The sequence below is a fragment of the Benincasa hispida genome, chromosome 10 (assembly GCF_027475165.1).
Source record: "Benincasa hispida cultivar pf3 chromosome 10, pf3_genome.v1.1, whole genome shotgun sequence".
Lineage (NCBI taxonomy): Eukaryota > Viridiplantae > Streptophyta > Magnoliopsida > Cucurbitales > Cucurbitaceae > Benincasa > Benincasa hispida.
Window position 1 is genome coordinate 39403202 of NC_143487.1, and position 20588 is coordinate 39423789.

The window sequence follows — 20588 nt, forward strand, 5'->3', positions numbered from 1 at the left end:
CGGTTATAAAAACCAACGCTGCATGTGAACCAACGATCGAGTGATGTGAATGAGCAGCGCAAGTACAGGAGATCACGACACGTGTACAGCTAACGGCTGTGCATAATTGACGGTCTGATTGCAAAACAGAAGGAATAAAATCCCTTCATCTTCAGAATTTCCATAACCAAATGTGGGACCACTTGGCCGGAGTCAATGGAGCTGTGCCTATAAATACCCCAGCGAATTCAATGAAAACTTATGCTATTTGGTGCTGGGCAAAGTGCTGCAAGATTCAAAAGAGAAGAGAGCTTAGCTGAGTGCTTCAAAGTTAGATCCAGGAAGAAGAAGAAGAGATAAGGCCGAAAGGTGTAATCTCATAGCTTATCAATCACCATCCCCAAGCGAAGCTCCATCCAAGGACTTTGCTATCGGAGAGCCAGCTCGAGAGGGGAGCTCTTCCTACCATCTTGTCAACCACAATCGGCAAGCAGATCTCCACCAATCAGTGACCAAGACATTGGCACTGATCATCTCTACTCTACCCTTCTTTGTATTCCATGTCTTTATCATCTATTTGTTCATTCATCATGTATCAGAAGATTATTAGAAATATTAATTGTTTTGATTATGACCATATACCATATTCTGTCTTTCACCGTTCACCTCACATACACTGTCTTCATCATGTTTTCTTAATCTTTCAATGAGTGTTATAAACATCCTAGAACTTAATCTAAATTAAAGTTATTAAATACGTTTAGCTAAAGCATGCTAGACAGCATCTTCACCTATGAGAGCAGAAGTGAAGATGTCATTCTGATCTATCGAGAGAAGGTCATGAGAGTGCGTTATCTAAAGCAAGCAGTACTTCCAGACATGGAAGCAACCTTGCGTTCATTATGTTTAACTCTAGTTTCTATACAGACATGTGAGAAATGCGGCCAATCACTGAAAGGTGTACGCCATGAGAAGAGCAGAACAGTATTTGTCTCTTTACTTTCATTAAGAACTTGCAATGATTTGTACACTTGTCTTTCTTTTCTTTTCTCACCACAAGCCTTGCCACTGCAATCCACGTCCTTGCACAGACTTCACAGCTAGCCCATCTCTTAGCATCTTGTACATTGCGCCTGTATCAAATACATCTAGCTTAGGTTTACTGTATTTTTACTGCTTTACTTTACTTTATTGTTATTTTATCGCTTTTGTATATTACACACACAAACCAAAGATTTGATAAACCGGTCGCATAACATCATGAAAACACCGCATTAAACTGGTACCGTATTTCCCCGTGTTCGACCTCGAATCACACCGAGAAACTTGCAATGGAATTACACGTGGTTTCATCGTAAGGAAACTTGTGGCACAATAGGGTATACTACCGAATTATAAGTAAATATCGCATAAGCCATAGTAGTATCGCATAGCATGGACTTGTTCATTCATTCACATTCATATTTGTTCAAATGCATAAAGAACATCAATTCCAAAAGTCCAATAAGTATATGTCACGTCAGTGGAAATGGATAAAAGTATTCTATTTGACTTAAGCATGGCAATGTTTGTTCATTTTAACGCATATATAAACTTGTTGACTGGTAGAGATGATATTCGATGCATGCAATGCGATACTACTACTGATTATGCGATGTTTTATTAAGATTAGGTAGTATACCCTCCTGTGTCACAAGTTTCCTTACGATGAAACCAAGTATAATTCCATTGCAAGTTTCTCAGTGTGATCTGAGGTCGAACACGGGGAAATACGGTACCGGTTAAATGCGGTGTTTTCATGATGTTATGCGACCGATTTTCCAATTCTTTGAAGTGTTGTGTACAAAGTAATTACATAAAACAAAAGTAAAGTAAATGTGGTAAAAATATAGTAAACCTAAACTAGATGTATTCGATACAAGTTCTATGTACAAGATGCTAAGAGTAAGGCTAACTGTGAAGGCTGTGCAAAGACATGATTTGCAGCGACAAGTCTTGTGGTGAGAAAAGAAAAGAAAGATAAGTACACAAATTATCGCAACTTCTTAATGAAAGTAAAGATATAAATACTGTTTCGTTTTTCCCATGGCGTACACCTTTCAGTAATCGGCCGTGTCTCCCACATGTCTGCGTTGAAACTAGAATCCGACGTAATGAATGCAAGGTTGCTTCCATGTCTTGATGTACTACTCGCTTTAGTTAACGCACTCTCCTGAACTTCTCTTGATAGATCAGAATGACATCTTCACTTCTGCTCTCACAGGTGAAGATGTCGTCCAGCATGCTTTAGCTAAACGTATTACATAACTTTAATTTACATTAAGTCTTTGAATATTTATAGTACTTATCGAAACATTAGGAAAACATAGTGGAGAAAGTGAATAACGGGTGCATGGTGAAAGACAGAAGATGAATAATGAATATGATCAAAACTACTAATATTTCTATTAAGAGTTTGATACATGATGACTGAACAGAAAGATAGAAGAGACATGAAATACGTAGAAAAGCGTAGAATAAGGACAATCAAGCGCCAATGTCTTGGTCACCGATCGATAAAGATCTACTTGCCGGTTGTGGATGGAATGATGGTGGGGAGAGCTTCCCTCTCAGGCTGGCTCCTCTGGTAGCAAGGTCCTTGAACAAAGCTTCGCTCGTGGATTTTGATAGGATGAACTAAGATTACACCTTTCGGCCTTATCTCTTCTTCTTCCTGGATCTCACTTTGTAGCTCTTAGCCAAGCTTTTTTCTCTCTTTAATCTTGCAGCACTTCGCCTAGATCGAATAGAATACTTTTTCATTGAATTCTCTAGGCTATTTATAGGCAGAATAGCTTTGACTTCGGCCATGTGGTCCCCACTTTTGGTTATGGAAATTTCGAAGATGGAGGGATTTTATTCCTTCTGTTAGGCAATCAGACCGTCAATTGTGCACAACCGTTAGTTGTACACGCATCTGAAGCTCCCACGCTTACGTTGCTCATTTGCATCACTTGATCATAGGTTCACATGCGACGTTTGTTTTTATAACCGCATGCGGTTGTCATATGGATCAGGATCGACTATCGCATTGCGCCGTTTCTTCAATGAATGTCTACACGATGACATTCGATGGGCGCAATGGTGATAGAGATGCATTTATGAAGTTCTCTCGAGCCTTGGGCACAAGTGGTGACTTTGGTCTTCCTACAAAATAGAGTAAATTTTCGCCATATTCTCCATATTTTGGTGTTAGTGGGTTTTATTGCAAGAATTTGAAATTATTATCAAACTAAGTTAATTTACATACAATTAGCGCATAATTCCTCATTTTTGACCGCAATATCTAGATAAGGTGGCATAAATAACTTGTATTTCTACAAGTTATCAGGCAATGGGAGAGGAAGTTTCTTCATAGTCCACTCCCTCTCTCTAGGTATAACCCTTTGCCATAAGTCAAGCCTTAAAAGTTTGTACTTTACCGACTTGGTCTCGTTTTCTCTTGTAGATCCACTTGCAACCAATTGGTTTTACATAATTTGATTGATCTACAAGTTTCCAAACAGAATTGAAGTACATAGACTCCATTTCGAGGTCCATGGCTTTGACCCACTGATCATGGTCCACATCATTTATCACCTGTTTATAGGTAGATGGATCCTCTATGCCGTCATCAGGTATGACAACTTGTGTTTCTGTTAAACCCAAGTAACGGTCAGGCTGATGAAAAACCCTCCCACTACGTCGAGGCATTCTCAACTCTTGAGAAGGATGTGACCAACCAGATGTACTAGTTTTATCTACTACTTTAGTAGATGAACTAGCTCTATTTGTATCGTATTTGAAAATTTCATTCAACACTAGTCTACTGTGAGGTTGATGACTTCTTATGTAGTCTTCCTCTAAGAATGTGGCATTTGTCGATACAAATAGCTTATTCTCTTATGGATCATAAAATAGACCACCTTTTGTTTCTTTTGGATAACCTACAAATAGGCATAGTTTTGAACGACGTTCCAATTTTTTATGATTTTGCACCAACACGTGTGTCGGGCATTCCCAAATCCTAAAGTGATGTAAACTGCCTTTACGCCCTTTCCATAGCTCATAAAGTGTTTCTGAAACACTTTTAGAGGGAACGTTATTCAAAATATAGACAGCAGTCTCTAATGCATGTCCCCAAAAGGAATCAGGTAACTCAACAAAGCTCATCATTGAGCGAACCATGTCCAACAAGGTTCTGTTTCTGCTTTTAGATACACCGTTCTGCTGAGGCATATTAGGTGTAGAGAGTTGTGACTTGATTCCGTGTTCTATCATATAGTCCTAGAATCTTAAGTCCATATACTCCCCACCTCGATCTGATCGTAGTGTCTTAATTGTTTTACCTAAATGGTTCACAACCTCAACCTTATATTCTTTGAACTTTTCAAAAGAATCAGACTTGTGATGCATTAGGTAAATATGACCATACCTTGAATAATCATCAATAAAACTAATGAAATATTCATACCCATCTCAAGCTTTGACATTCATCGGTCCATAGAGGTCCGAATGTACGAGCTCTAAGGGTATTGTGGCTTTGAGACCTTTTCCAGTAAAAGATCTCTTAGTCAGTTTTCCCTTAAGACAAGACTCACATGGAGGTAAGGAATTGTCTTCTAACTGATTTAGGAGTCCATTCTTAACCAATCTCTCAATCCTATTGAGATTTATGTGATCAAGTCTTAAGTGCCATAGATAGGCATTAAAAGAAACTTTTTGTCTTTTATTCTGAGTTTCGGCTGTTCTAAACATCTCAGTATTTAAGACAAATTTTGCTTTAGTTGGTCTTAACTTATATAAGTTGTTTTCAAGTATAGCATAACAAATTTGAATACCTTTTCTGAAAATGAACGCTTCATTGACTTCAAAAGATATTTTATTCATTTGTTCCATAATACAAGCGATAGATATTAAATTCCTATTCATAAGAGGTGCATAAAACATCTTTAAGTATGATATATCTATCGTTGAAAAATAACTTCAAGTCTCCCACTGCTTCGGCCGAGACAACCTCTTCTGTTCCAACCTTTAGGGTGATCTCGCCTTCTTCAATCATTTTCCAGGAACTAGTTTCCTGAAAAGAAAAGCAAATATGTGTAGTGGCTCCTGAATCCAATATCCAGGCCGAGGTATCATCCTCCACTAAACATGTCTCAGCAACTAGTAAATCATATTTACCTTGTGCTTCTTTCGAGGTAGGGGCCTAAGGATGTTCCTCAGTTAAGACAAATCTCAACTCATCTATTACTACTATTGATTTCAGATTGTTTTTCCATGTTGTGTAATTATCGCCATTTTGTTTCTCGGAAGCTAAGAGTTGATCTAGAGAGCTAGTCATGCTGAAAAGGAAAACATATCCTTTTTAGTAAAATACATTAATCTTTTAAATCCAATCAAGTTTAGCAAAAAAATCTAATAATATACCCTTCATTATTATATTTACAATGAAATTTCAACGGTTTTGAATAACCTTCACCGAGGGGTGATCAACTATTCCTCCGTTGATCCAAGACTATCTTGACTAGATACTATCACCAGAATAACTTTAATCCTATAGTAACTCAGTTATCGCTATTTTGGTCAAGAATTTACTAATACTTAGTAATTCTCGTAAGTGTGACCCTCCATTTTTTGACCTCAAAGATCGGAATCATTATGCTCCTGACGTTGGACAGAAAAGAATGAAAATGGACCTGAGAGACCCTATCAATTTCTAGAGTTCGCGGAGATCCTATAATACAGCCCTCCGATTGGTAAGGTCGCAGCAGGGCAGACATGCAAGCGTATTATAGGAATCTCACAGTGCGACCTAATGGTAGAGACCATAAGATGTGTTGACACACTTCTTTCTCCCACTTACTATGAACAACTTCCCCTATTCACCTTGGTATTGACTCATGCAAACACTCTCCGAATGGAATCCGCTCCTAGGGTGACCCAAAGCCAAGCATGAATCTCATGGTGTGAACTCTTAAGGACGCTAGAGCTAAAAGTACATTACTTCTCTCCAGCTGAAGTGTTCTAGACGGTTAGGGTATAAAATACTAAGCGATACATTTCGGCTAACTAAGCATATCCTTAGTCTAGGTGATTCATCCGAGTATAACTTTTATACTGGATTTTTAACCTACGATGTCTAGGTGATAAACAAGTTTTATTACCTCACACGGCTTATGCATGCTCATAAAACCGGTTTAACCTAACTCAGATGCCGGCTCGATCTTCAGGTAGTAGGTGTTCCGTGAACCATCAACTTAAAAACCTTCAACCTTAGTCATCTTATCTGACTTTTTTCCAAGATCTTGTCGGGTGAGTTTTCTTGTAACTTCGGTTTTACAAGATATCGACCTATTTTCTATGAAAATTGGGATTGCTCGAAGGTTAAACCTAAGTGAGTATGCACCTTATCTTTGTTATAGATTTTAGAAGTCTAGGTTATTTTATTACAATTATAAAATAACTTATAACAATTATAACCCTAGAGCATTCATCTATAACATGCTTCCTTGAATCAAACATGCTTTAATATAACACTTATATTAAAACTAAGCATGCATAGTATATATTTTATAACACTTATAAGATATAACAAATGCATGTCACATGCTTTTTCTATGGTGGGGTTTTAAAACTATATGGCATACTATATGCACACATAATCAAACAACATTATACATCACATGCATAATAGGTAAACAACACTAAAGTGGACCGATTTTGGCATTAAAAACAAACAAATAACTAATTTATTACAAAATTCAACAACCAGCCAAAAAACTTTGAACCCGGAATCGGCTTCAAACACTTTGAACCATCTTGAACCGGCCAAAAAAACTCTTGAACCGGCCCAAAAACTCAAAAAACCAAGTTGAACCGATCAAACCGGCTCAACAGGTCAAATGGACCGGTCCAGACTGTCTAGACCGGCTGGTCAACGGCTGCTAGCGCAGTCAATGGAGGCGCGGGCGAGTCGGGTCGCAGAGCAAGCTGCAGGTCGGATCCACGGAACGCGCGGGTCGCGAGCAGCAGAAAAACGCGTAAGGCATCTATGAATCGGGTCGAGTCACGGAACGGGGCGAACACTCCATCGATAGCTGGCGCGTGTGGGCTTCTCTGAACTGGGTCGGATCCGGGCTAGCGAGTCAGATATGGGAGCTCCTATCAAATTTGGAGGCCAAACTCGGTTTTGTGAGCAATTTTCTTCAACCTTTGATGCTGTCCTCTCTCCCGAAATCAAGAAATTACAACCTAATTTCAACTCTAATGACTCCAACAAATTTACAGATCCTTTTTCACACATTAATGCTCATAAACAAGTGAGCAATTACAAATTTCCACAAGAAATTTTAGAGAAAAACAATGTCAAATTCATAATAAATCCACTTTAGTCCATATTTCATTCAACAATTGAATAGAAAGGAAAAAAACACCCATCAAAAGCAATTGAGTGTAATTCTAGTATGCTCTGATACCACATGATGGAACTCGAGATATACGCAATGGAATTAGGACCTAATTACACTTTAATTGCTTTTAACTTAAAGGAAATTAGCATGCAAATCAATGGAAAAACAATAAATAAAAGTGATGGGATACAACCTTTGTAACTCCCGAACACCACTTTTTCTCATTGAATGTCGACCCAAACACGGACAGACTACTACTAGAGTTGACCTACTATCCTCTAGACTAAGAACCGTGTTGTGGGACCCGGTGGATGAAGAGAACCGAGAGAGAGAAAAAGATGGAAAATAAGAACTTTGTGCTTTGGGTTTTTATTTTTCCAACAACAATTATGAAAACTAATGTTTCCAAAAACAGGCAAAAAAAAGTCTTGAATTTAATTTCAAAAGCTCATTTTATAGAAAAAAAACCATGCAATAATTGCATGAACAAAATCCATAAAAACTCAACACCTATAATCCACTATCTTAGTGGGCTTAATGTCTCCACTATAAGCCAACACCTAGCCCACTATTTTGTTAGTGGAATTATCCAACAAAAGTTTGGATTTTTCCACTAACTATAGTCAAAGGGCAAAATAGTCATTTGGTCAAAGTCAAACTTTGACCAAAAAGTCAACATTTTGACTTCTTATGATTTTTTTCCGTGTTGACTAATTTTGATCTCCCGAGCATGAATCCGTATTCATTTTCTCGAAATTCAAATCACATTTGAATATAAGGTCGGTCAAAGTTTGACTTTTCAAAGTCAAAAGTCAACTCTTTGACTTTTTACATCTTTGACCATTTCCATCATTTCCGAGCTTCCGAATATGAACGTATTCATATTCTTGATATTTAAATCACATTTAAATATTAAAGTTGTATCTCTAAACTGAAAAACCCGACCACTATATCACATATACTTGTCGGTTTCTCTCTCTTCTCCTAATTCGAACAATTCGAATTATTCTATCATACTGTTCTAAGTTTATTCCATATGAGCTAGTAGGGGAAACTAATGGATCTATAGATCATGGGCTCCAACGATCCGAGATTAGCTAGCTAAACTCTTTAGACGAAGCTCATCAACATTCGTTAACTAACAGGTCATTCCACTATAATCCCGTAGTTGCACTCCCCTCACTATAGATATATTTGTGTCCATTTGATATAATCATGATTAGTAAGCTAATCCTTCACAGGTTGTTCGTAATCTCGGCTGGGTTATAAAAAACTGTTTTACCCCAAGACTACATCTTGTTCCTTAAGTTTCACTGATCCTCTAATGAACAATTTGTTTAAGGTCCAACCTATAAACCGTATCCCTCTCGGGCCAAGGAGAGGGTGGGCCTCCTTGTTCAAGACCTGAATTCAATACTAAAAGGAACAACCTATCTACTATCCTTATAACGGGTAGTTCCGTCTTGCACCTTATGTTCCCAACTATCCACCCGATCTTACCCCTGAAATGGGAGGCTTATTGGACCAGCGATATTGAGCTGCCCTCACCTATGCAGATCTAAGGATAATTCCGAGAGAACAGAAGTTCACAGTTAGCTCAGGATTAAAATTAAGTTACCTAGGTCATCAATTAACGAAATAGTCAGTTTTATACATAAAATGGCATTTAGAACGTAAAAAGTGACTATTTCATGGTTCAGTCTTCTGTAAACTCTTTACATAGGATGCCCCCACTCATATATCTCTATATGAACGATTCAGGATCACATCGTTTGTACTAACTACAAAGTGGGCCGCATCCATAGTATCCCCAGAATAAGACGTCTAACCTTATTCATATACTATAGATCATTTTGGCTATATACTTGAACTTGATCTACATTTATGTCACTACATAAAGTTCAAACTACATTAAATAGCCCTAGGACCTTAGTTTATTGGATTCAAGATTACAATTTCAATAACAACTTTATCGGAAAACAAAACAAAATATGTTTATTAATTTACAAACTACGAGTTTTAGGACATATAATCCAACAGTTGGTCGACTAGTCGAAGCATTATTCCAGCGACCCTCCCCCCCCCCCCCCCCCCCCCCCCCCCCCACTTTTCGGCCTCCTCCTCCTCCTCTGAAGTTCGAAGGCTGGGAATTTCCTTGAGGATTGATGTACAAGTTTGGTGAAGTGTGAGTGCTCCTTGGACGACATTGACGGAGACTAGGTTGGGAGAGAGGGAGATATTGGATATTCCGGTTACCCTGTCTTAATTGCGAGTTGATATTCAAGTCGTTTTTCATACGAGAGAAGGTCAAATTGCAAATCAGACCACCGGACTGTGCCTTTGCATTGAATCGCTACTACCACGGGATTATATTCTTCATCTAGTCCAGACAGCACCTGCGAAATAAGATCCGGGGAACTTGCAAGAGCAAGGCCATCAGAGTATCGTTTCATTAGAGTCAAGTATTCACTCATCTTGAGAGCTCCTTTGCGTGTTTGTTGAAATAGTCGCTTGAGGTAATTAGTTTCTGCCCTTGATTGTATTTCGACCAGTTCTTGAACGGCTTCCCACAAGTCCTTGGCGGTTTGAAAACCCATTACCTGAGTTGCTACTTCTTGAGTCATCGAGTTGTAGAGCCAGCCTAATAAGAGCTTATCTACGGTGATCCACACATCATAGGCTGGATTTGGTTGTAGTTCGGTTTCAGATGTGGCCGCTGCAGTTGGGTCGGAGCTCGAGCTTTCGCTGGAATGTTCATGGGTTTGTTTGGTAATAAACCGTTTGGGACAGGGATCTTCTCTTGTTAAGTATCCCTCTAGTCTATAACTTCTGAGGATGGACCAGGCAAGGTTTTGCCATAGTAGGAAGCTACATCTATCCATTTTAATGGACTTCACTTGATTTAGTAGTGGATTTAGTGGGGGGTTGGTGATGTTGCTATTGTTAGCAATGCCATGGAGCACGACAGAGGACATAGACGATGCAATGTTCACCATGGTTAGCTCTGATACCAAGTTAAGAACCAAAAATAAAGGAAGGAAAGGGAAAAGAAGAAGAAAAGGACAACCTTTGAATTTGATTTTCCTTGCTACTTTTAGTATATATTTTTCCACACACTACACATAGTACATTCTTCCACTTATATACACAAATAAGGTGAATAAAGACAAAAGAATAAAAGAATCTTTTGCAGGGGAAAATAATGAAGACCATTGCAACAGAATTAATTTAGAGAGAGAAATCCATGGTGGCAGTGAGGTTCAACTCAGCATCTCTGTGGCGCCTCGTCAGCTGCTGAATGGGCTAGGTATTTATCCTTATCACGTAACTCTAATATAATCATAATATTCTCAAAATTTGCAACTTATTATACTTTCAAATTGGAAAGAATTTATTTCTTATACTTTTATATTTGTAATAATTTAAGCCCGGTTTGATAATCATTTTGTTTTTGAAAATTAAGTCTATATCATCTACATTTCTTACTATGATTTGCGTCTTTCTTAGGTATAAAAATAAAAAACAACTTTTTGAAAGCTACGTTTTTTAGTTCTCAAATATGGGTTTTTTTTTTTAAATTGTTAGTGAAAGATAGGTAACAAAGTAAGAAATTTGAAAATGGAAGTAGTGTACATAAGCTTAATTTTCAAAAACAAAAATAAAAAACAAAATGGTTACCAAACGGACCTTAATGTTTATCACGAAAATCTCATAAAACTCAAATGTCAATTTCAGTTTATTATGTAACAATTTAAGCCTTTATAATTTATAAATAAATTTAGTTTTTAATTAGTTTATCAATTTGCTAGTGTAAGAATTTTAATTAAATCTTAATAGTATTTTTTCACGACAGGAACTAAATTATTAGAAATGGTAAAATACGAAAACAAAATTGAATCCGTAAACCGAATAGTTGCACATATGGTACCAAGATTAAATTGTTATAAATTCAATGAAGAAGTGCTTTCATCTTTCATCGTAATATGGTACAAAGATTAAATTGTTATAAACAATTTTGTTTCTCCTTCTAGTAGTGCTTTCATCTTTCGTCGTAACATGGCAAAAAAAAAAATGAAGACTGTAATAGAATTGTTAGAGAAACATTACAATGAGGCTGGTCGTTTAGGACTAGTCGCCAATGAATCTGCACGACCAGACATTGATATCATTGACCAATTTCGAGAGACAATTTTAGAGCTCGATGATTATGAAATTATGGGGAGGGATGTGGAAGTTGAAAGTATAGTTAAACAAGTGGTTGATGCTAGCCATCAAAAAGTTACATGTATCTTGCCCATTGTTGGTATAGGTGGATTGGGAAAAACAACTGTGGCCAAGTTAATTGATTGATCAAACAACATTTTGATAGAACTTTATTGATCAAATTTTGTTTTATCTATATTAAAATTAAGTGTAGATCGTCTACCATCATGTTCATTAAAATAATGTTTTGCTTCTTGTTCAAATTTTCTCAAGGATTTCGTGTATGAGAAAGGGAAGCTTGTTCAGATGTGGGTGGCACAAGGTTTTATTCAATCACGAGAAGGAAGAAACAACACAACAATGAAAAATGTAGGAGACATGTACTTCAATATCTTGTTGTCTTGCTATTTATTTCAAGATGTTTTAAAGGATCCAAAAGAGAGAATAATATATTGTAAGATGCATGTTACATGTGCAATTTCAAGTGATGAAAATTTGGAAATAAATCCTAGTCATTTGTTGGCCAAATAACTTTTGAAGAAGGGGAGTAAAAAAGTTGCAAGCAAGTTACACACGATGGATTTCATTCAAAGGATTCGTCACAATATAGATCAGAATTGAGAAAAAAAACAAAATTATTTGAGTGGTAGAGCTTTTTATTGAATAGAGAAAGAATAAAGTATGGACACAAATACTCAATCTTCTAATGATTTCTTTCTCAACCTTGCCTTTGCAAAAATTACAATACCCCTATATATAGTCTCACAAAGTGTCTCCCTAAATTCCTTCAATAAATCAAAGTAAATGAAAGAAATTACAATAATTAAGACAGAATTTCAAAAGCTGCTGTAATTCTTGACCTTTCGTTACTCAAAGTACATAACATTCCATAGAAAACACCAAACGACTTGCAACTTGAATCATCAGAAAGTATACATCTGGGGCATCAAAATCCACAGGTCATACATTTAATTTGGACATCATTTGACCTTCCCAATGCCTACTAAATACCGTCCAAAAACCTAACAATTTGAGTTTAATGCTTAACAATAATGTGTTTGATGTTAAGATAGAGGACTTTGTTTGTTTGCGTGTTTTGAAGTTACATTTATTTTCTACTAACAAGTCACTTCATTCAATTGGTCAATTGTAACACTCGAGATATCTTGAGATTTCTGGGACATTTGCAGAAGTAATCAAGTTTCCAAAGTCTACTTGTTTGCTTTAGAATTTGCAAACATCGGAGATTCAAAGCGTACCGATTAAAGATATTCCAAAGAATTTAAAAGAATTGGACATTTGAAATTCCATGTTTAAGCCAGTTGACGAATCTTCAAACCTTGTCTAATTTTGTAGTTGGGTTTGAGAAGGATTATACGATTACGGAACTAGGTCCTTTGAAAAACTTGCAAGGTAAATTGAGATTACTGGACTACGTCTCATCAAATTACGTAAACTGTGTGTTCATCATTGTCCGCAGCTACAACTTGGTGAAGGTGACACTGAGTGGGCCAAAGTTATATTTAATCTTCTATTCAATAGTCTTTTTGGTTTAATTTCACACTTATAGTTAGTAAGACAAGTGTATTCAATTTTCACTTCAATTCTCTTAGTTTTCCATATATAAACAATGTACAACTTTTTTGTTTCAATACATACTGTGATTCAGGATTCTAATTAATTAGTTAATTTTATATAAAGAAATTTTCATATATAGAAAAAAAATCAAACTATTTACAAAAATAGCAAAAGAGATACTGATAGACACTGATATATTTCTATTAATGGATAGACTTGTATGAGTTTCTACCACTATAATATCAAAGGATAAGTTTCTATCAGTTACTATCACTGATATGATAAACTTCTATTACTTTCGATCACTTTCTATCAATGATAAATTTGTATCGGTTTTTATCATAGATAGACGTTGATAGACGCAGTTTTTATCTGTTTTTATCAAGTGAACAAAATTAGAAATTAAATCCTAGCAATAAAATGTAGGGCAAAGAACTTCGGAAGAAGGGGAGAAAAAGGTTGCAGGTTAGTTTCACACGATTGATTTTTCTGAAAAGATTACCTCACAGTATACATCGAAAGGTGTTTGATGTTGAGATATATATTAGAGAACTTTGTTTGTTTGTGTGTTTTGAAGATACATTTATTTTCTACTGATAAGTTGGTTAGTAAAAATATTTGGAATATTGATAGGCCTCCGTTTGTACTGCAATATCAAAGAAGGAAGAATAAGGATAATATGGGAAAAGTGACAGTTGCGGCGGTTAAAGAGGTTGGGGACCACAGTTAAACGACTTTCAATTCTGTTGGGGAGAAGTTGTGATTTAAAAGAAGGAAACAGAAAGAGAAGGCATTGAAGAAGTAAATATCTTGAGTACGGGGAGTGAGCTCTCGAGTGCGGGAGTTCGAGTTAGTTTAATCATGTAGAAGCAATAGAGGAGTACTACTCATCGCCTACTTCATCTACTAGGCGATCATGTAGAAGAGTCCGACGATCGTGTAGTTGTGGTAAGCGATCGCGTAGTGTTTGTAAGCGATCGCGTAGTGATAGTAAGTGAACGTATAGCAAGTGTAAGTGATCGCGTAGTTGTTGATCGTCTGTCATCGTCTAGTAAAAATACATGTTCATTGTTTAGCTGTTTTGTGATACGATCGTTCATCACACTTAAAAACATTTTAAAAGATGAGTTTTCTTTCAGATATTTTGAAATTTCTAGCGTATCAATAATGAAATTTCAAATATTTGGTTTCTTGCTTTATAATTTATAAACACTAAAGATTGAAACTCATTGATTAAAGATCCTTCAAAAGAAGTTAAGAAAATTGGTCCGCTTGAGACGTTTAGAGTTTTTCGACATTTTTCTTAAAATTAAAGGACACCTCGATGTTTAAGTCAGTTGTCTATTTCGAGAAGAGTTGTAAGATTACAGAACTGGGTCCTTTGGAAAAACTTGCAATGTTAGTGTGGAACTTTTTTGTTAAGAGAAAATAGCTCATCTCATTAGAACTTGCAGAGAATAAAGAGTTTTATGATGAATACAAAATTATGACTTCAGCCCTCTCATGCAACTTCCTTCCCTCGATGCTTAATTAGTGAGTCGGGCAGTAATATAACTCAACTTCCTTAACAACTATAACGCCTCATTGGGCTATTGACATGCACTTTGATTCAATAGGTTGGAGGTTCAATCTCGCATCCAATAATTACTGTTAAAAAAGAAATATTACAACGCCTCATTGCATTGAAATTTGAGAATATGAAAATTACATTCAAAAGTATAAAATTGAATATTGAATTAATTTTAAATCATTTAATGCATATTTTGGAGTAATTTTAAACTTTAGAAAAGTAATTTTAACAATTTCAAAATCATTTCTAAACGTACTAATAGTGTATTTAAGTTTTTTCAATTAAATTCTCTTAGTTTTCCATTTATAAAAACGTACAAGTTTTTTTTTTTTTTTTCTCTCAGTACAATAGGGTATGCTCACTGTGACAATTATATAAGTTCTTGTTTTTAGACAAACTGTCATTTAGGATTCCTTTTTAATTAATTATATATCTTCAATCTTGAAAAAGATAATTAAAAATGTACATGCTGAAGAAATAATTTAAAATATTCAAAAAACAACTAAGCTCAAACCCCCGAGACCCACCAGAGTCTATAAATAGAGGAGTTTTTTTCATTTGTAGGGTCAGTAGTTCTACATCTAGAGAGCCGAGAGAGAATTCACCAACAATCAGAAACTCCTAGACTCTTGAAGCTGCACACTCCTTGAACACATAGGCCTCCTGAAGATACAAGGGCTCTTCCAAGACTTCAACTTCAAGAAAGTCATGTGATTCGTTTCTTCAAGTCAAGTGTTTGGATCGGGGATCGATGTCGTTAATTTGACTCCAACCGAAAAAAAAAAAAAAAAAAAACTTATAATACCGAACTACTCTTATTACTATTAAAACATAGTAATAGTGGAAAGTCCGAGTCAATCCGTAGAGAAGCGTGATTGATTTTGTTAAGCTAATTTTCTAACTAGAGCGATAAATGGGGAGTTTTGAGGTGGAAGAGATAAATGCTTGAAATTGAAACAAAATGCAATAGATATATGAAACGGTAATGGATTCATTTACTTCTCGGATCAAGTAGTCATTCAATGTAAATTAAATTATTCCTTTCAGCCAACATATCATAAATTTGAATTATGCATTTACTTAGAAAAAATATTTATTTCATAATTGCATGACTCACCTAATTCAAGAACTAAATCAATTTGTTAAATGGATTTCCAATTTTCAATTTTGTGGATTACATACCTTGGCTTTTAATGTGTATGTAGAATTAATATGACACTTGAACCCAATTAGTTAAGCATATAGAATAATTGAGAAATCAATTAGTACATAGGGCATTTAGCTATGTTCTTCCAAATAAACGAGCCAAGAATAAAGTTAAACATGCAATGACCTCTTTGTGAGTGGATTCCGACTTCCAAGGCTAGGTTTCTTTAAAATAAAATTAAAATTTATTTAAATTATGCATTTAATTTCATGCAAATTCATCCTTACAATTACAACAAAATCAACTCCCTTCCCATTACCGCGTGAATGCAATCGTTACTAAGATTCTTAGATTCCTTGTGGAGATGATCCGATCTTGCCACTCATACTACGTAATATGGATAGTATAGATTGGAGTTCATAAATATCATTTGATTCGTGGTGTTCGGGAGCGACACCAAAATGGTGTAGTCATTACTTCTGCTACTGCTAGTTAGTTGAAGTTCTAGATCGGTAAATATAAATATCATTTGATCGATCTGAGGGAGGACTATGACACCCTCGTTTGGTCCATGAATGTGCGATTCAATGACTGAAAATGATCACAAAAAATAGTTCCGGACACTTTTTAAATGTCATATCTTACATGGCAGAGTTGAAACCATCACCAAAAAAAGTTCATGCGAAATGGGTTCTAGATGCTGCTGGTTTAGTCATTAAGAACTAAGACTTGCAAAGTAATGTTTTCTTTCCTTTTCTCATGTTTTTTTATCGCTTCTATATTTCTGTAACATCATGCTCACGAGTTGTTGCTATTTCTAGTTTAAACCTTGAATTCGGATGAGGCATACTGAGATCCCAAGTATCTATTTTTCTGTTTCTTTGTTTCCTAAAACAAACAAATCGTTTGTTTTATAACTATTTCTTTTGTTCGTTGTTTTTCTTTTCCTTACTTTTGTTATATAGTTGAGAAAAAATTTAGTAAATATAGTATAGAAAGAAAGACATACACATTGCACACAAGTTTTTTCTCATGCAAACAATTTGCACTAGAATTACACAAGCTAGCTAGGATAATCCTGAATCACAATTTGCATTACAACAAAAACTTATACAAGAGGAAGACAGAGAATTTAAGTCAACAATAAGGAATACGAAAGACTACAATTACAATCCAAGTAAAATTTAATATTAGGAAGATGAGAAAGCTTTGCCATCTCCATGTCACCTTCAGTACCAAGTTGTATTTTTGGACAATGAATAACATACAAATGACTTAATTTGGTGAGACGTAGCATTGCTTCTCTTGAAGGAAGTCGTTTCAAATTTTCACAGTTAGAAACACTGAGTGTATGCAAAGATACAAAGTTTCCCAACCATTCTGGCAAAGTTTCAATGGCATTGAAACGTTGTAGTGAAAGAAATTTCAAAGCCGTCAAGTGTTGAAGTTGTTGAGGAAGTTGAGTTGCCTTATTACCCCTCAAATCTTCAACTAAACAAAGTTCTTTGAGGGAAGGAAGTTGCATGAGAGGGCTAAAATCGTAATTTTGTATGCATCCAACAATTTTCACTGACTGCAACTTCATGAGATGGCCTAACTCTTCTGGCAGCTTCTCCAATGGACCAATGCTTAAATGAACCAACTTGGGCTTAGTTTGAAAATTTAAGCTCAAATAGGAACCATTATGATCTATTTCCATGAGTTTAATGGAATGGCAAAATTGTAACACATTTGGAAGTTTCATCAATTGATCACAATGTGAAATGCTTAATAACTCAAGGTGTTCCTCCTCATTCTCATCACAAGAACCAAAAACATTTGGAATGTTTGATAATTTGGGACATCCATGAATTTTCAACTCTTTAAGGTGGGGAAAAGTTGTAACATTTGATGATGCATAATCATCATGTGTTGTTATTTCTTCCCAATGCTCTAAGTTGATCATCCCCTTGAGTATAAATCTCTCTAGCTTGGAGAAGAAAGTCCTTTGGTTTGACTCATAATTTCCATAGAATTCCTTGCCAATACTTTGGACACTATCCAAGCCATAAATCTCAAGTTCCTTTAGATTGTTTAATTGCCCAAGCATTGGAAGCCTTTCACAATTTTTACAATCCCATAAACCAATTGCTCTTAGATTCTCAACAAAGATCTTGTTAGGCAAACATTTGCCTGCAAAGTTGTGGATTTTCAGTGACCCAAGATTTTTGTGTGGTTGAAGTCCTTCCAACACTTCCAAGTCACTGCAACATGTAGCAGTATTTCTTTGCTTAGACCAGTTAAAGGCTAACCCATCTAAGTGCTCTTTGCCCTCCAAGCTTCCTTCATTGGCTTTCTCTTTACTTTGTACTTTCTCTAGACAAAAAAGTTGTAAACTATCTTTCAAGTTTGGCAAAGGTCCAAGTTCTGCAATATCACAACCCTTCTCCACTCCAACTACAAAAATAGGCAATGTTTGAAGCTGAGTCAATCGACTTAAATGTGGAGGCATCTTCTTGGCAACTAAATTCTTCATCGAAAAATCCAAATGTCGTAAACTGACCAATTCTCTTAAATTCTTTGGAAGATCTCTAATCATTGAGTTTGCAATTCTCAGTGTCTGCAAATTATAAAGCAAAACAATGGATGGTGGAAGCTCAACTATTTCAGGATCTGAAATTTCAAGATATCTCAAGTGCTTTAACTTCCCAACTGAGTTTGATAGCTTGTATATGGACCATGAGTTCACAATCAAAACACGCAAAGGAAGAAACTTGGTAATCTTATCATCAACCAACTTCATTTTTTCTTTTGGAAGTGTTTCTTCGTATGAAATCATCGTGCGTACCTTGCTTACATTCTCCAATAAATTGCTAGAATTTAGTTCCAAGTTTCCATCACTTGAAACTTCACACGCAATATCATGTATAAGATCGTGCATCTTGCAACTTATAATTCTCCCTTCACTATCCTTCTTTGCATCTTGAAATAAGCATCGAGACAACAAGATACTGAAATACTCATCTCCAACATTTTTTGTTCTTACGTCGATTCTACCTCCTTGTGCTTGAATAAATCCCTGTGCCATCCACATTTGGACTAGTTGCTCTTTTTGAAACACAAAATCTTTCGGAAAATTTGAACAATAAGCAAAACATTGCTTTAAAGATGAAAATGGTAAACGATCCACACTTAATTTTAGTATGGATAAAGTAAAATTTTCATCTTGAAATGTACTTCTTACTATACTTTCCAACATTTTCATCTGTCTCTCATCACCCCCTTCAAACTTTACTGCCCTTCCTAAAACTCTTGCGACCAATGGCACGCCACCAATTTTTTTGACCAATTCTTTTCGAATCACCTCCAAGCTCGAAGTCATTGGTAATCCATAAGCACTTGCACTCTCTTTGAATAAAGACCAACAATGATTATCAGATAATTTACACAAATGATGACTAGGAAGTGTTTCCATGATTTTTGCAGCATCTGCGCTCCTTGTTGTCACTACAACGCTACTTTTGGATTTTCGAGTGATCTTTCTTAAACATTTTTTCAACTCAGCCCACAAAATTTCATTTTCGTTCCATACATCATCAAGCACAAGAAAATATCTTTTTCCATGCATCTCGTTCTGGAGTTCACCAAGTAAGACCTGTTTATTGTCCCCTCCTTTGGAAGTAGTACAAGTTACACTCTGTAAGATTGCTCCCAAAATCTTGTTGACATTAAAAGGTTCAGACACACAAACCCAGATAGTTTTATCAAAATGTTGTTTGATCATTTGATGATTGAAAACCATTTTTGCCAAAGTTGTTTTACCCAATCCACCCATACCAACAATTGGCAAGATGGATATAGCTTCTTGTTCATTACTACCATCTTCAATCACTTGTTTCACTATACTTTCAACTTCAACATCTCTTCCCACAACTTCTTCATAATCATCAAGCTCTGAGATTGTCTCTCGAGACTGACTAATAACATTACTACTCTCAGATTCTACAGATCTATTACACACAAGTTGTAAAGGACCAATCTCAATGGAATAATGTTTTTGCAGCAAATTCTTAACGCTCTTCATTTTTTTCGCCATCTTACTACGAAACATGAAAGTATTGTTAGAAGGCGAAATGAAATTGCATACCTTCTTCATCTTTTCTGTTTGCACCTCTCTTCGAAGATCTTCGTAAACAATTTCGTCTAATAGATCGTCAGCTTGATAAATAAGATGTTGAAGCTTCTCCACCCAATCCTTGACAGGATTATAATGTAACTTTGTTGTGTTGATGTCGTTTAATATGCCTTTAGCATAGCGTAATGCTTCTCTTAGCTCCAACAGATCTTCCTTGAAGCCCCATGCGAGGCTAATTTGTTCACTTGCAACTGCCATCACCTTCTCTAATGTTTGTTCTGCTGCAAAAGTCAATAGGAATGTTAACTCAGCCATGGCTTTTTGAGTTCAGTGCTATCTCTCAAACAAACGATTTGGGGAAGAATTAGATTATTCAAATTATCTCAAAGGGTCTATAAAGCAATGTGGTCCTTTGTTGGGACAGGGGAAGCTACATAGGAAATAACTAAGACAAACAAGTCTTTGTTTTGAAATAATCAACCCGCACTAAAGAATATTTCAAACACTAATCATTTTACCTTTTGCTTAATTATTTAGAAATGTATGAATTGAAAAGTTGTAGTCTTG

At 35.9% G+C, this 20588-nt stretch overlaps 1 protein-coding gene and 1 pseudogene across 1 annotated transcript; one reads left to right on the forward strand and one right to left on the reverse strand.

Annotated features, from left to right (window-relative positions):
* The first annotated feature begins 11465 nt into the window (after window positions 1–11465).
* On the forward strand, window positions 11466–12878 carry LOC150033333 (disease resistance protein RFL1-like; annotated as a pseudogene).
* A 4043-nt stretch (window positions 12879–16921) lies between these two features.
* LOC150033334 (disease resistance protein RGA2-like) lies at window positions 16922–20381 on the reverse strand. The gene has a single exon (XM_090305703.1). It carries the CDS (start codon window positions 20334–20336, stop codon window positions 17040–17042), a length of 3297 nt encoding a protein of 1098 aa, XP_090161829.1. The 5' UTR covers window positions 20337–20381; the 3' UTR covers window positions 16922–17039.
* Between the last annotated feature and the right edge of the window lie 207 nt (window positions 20382–20588).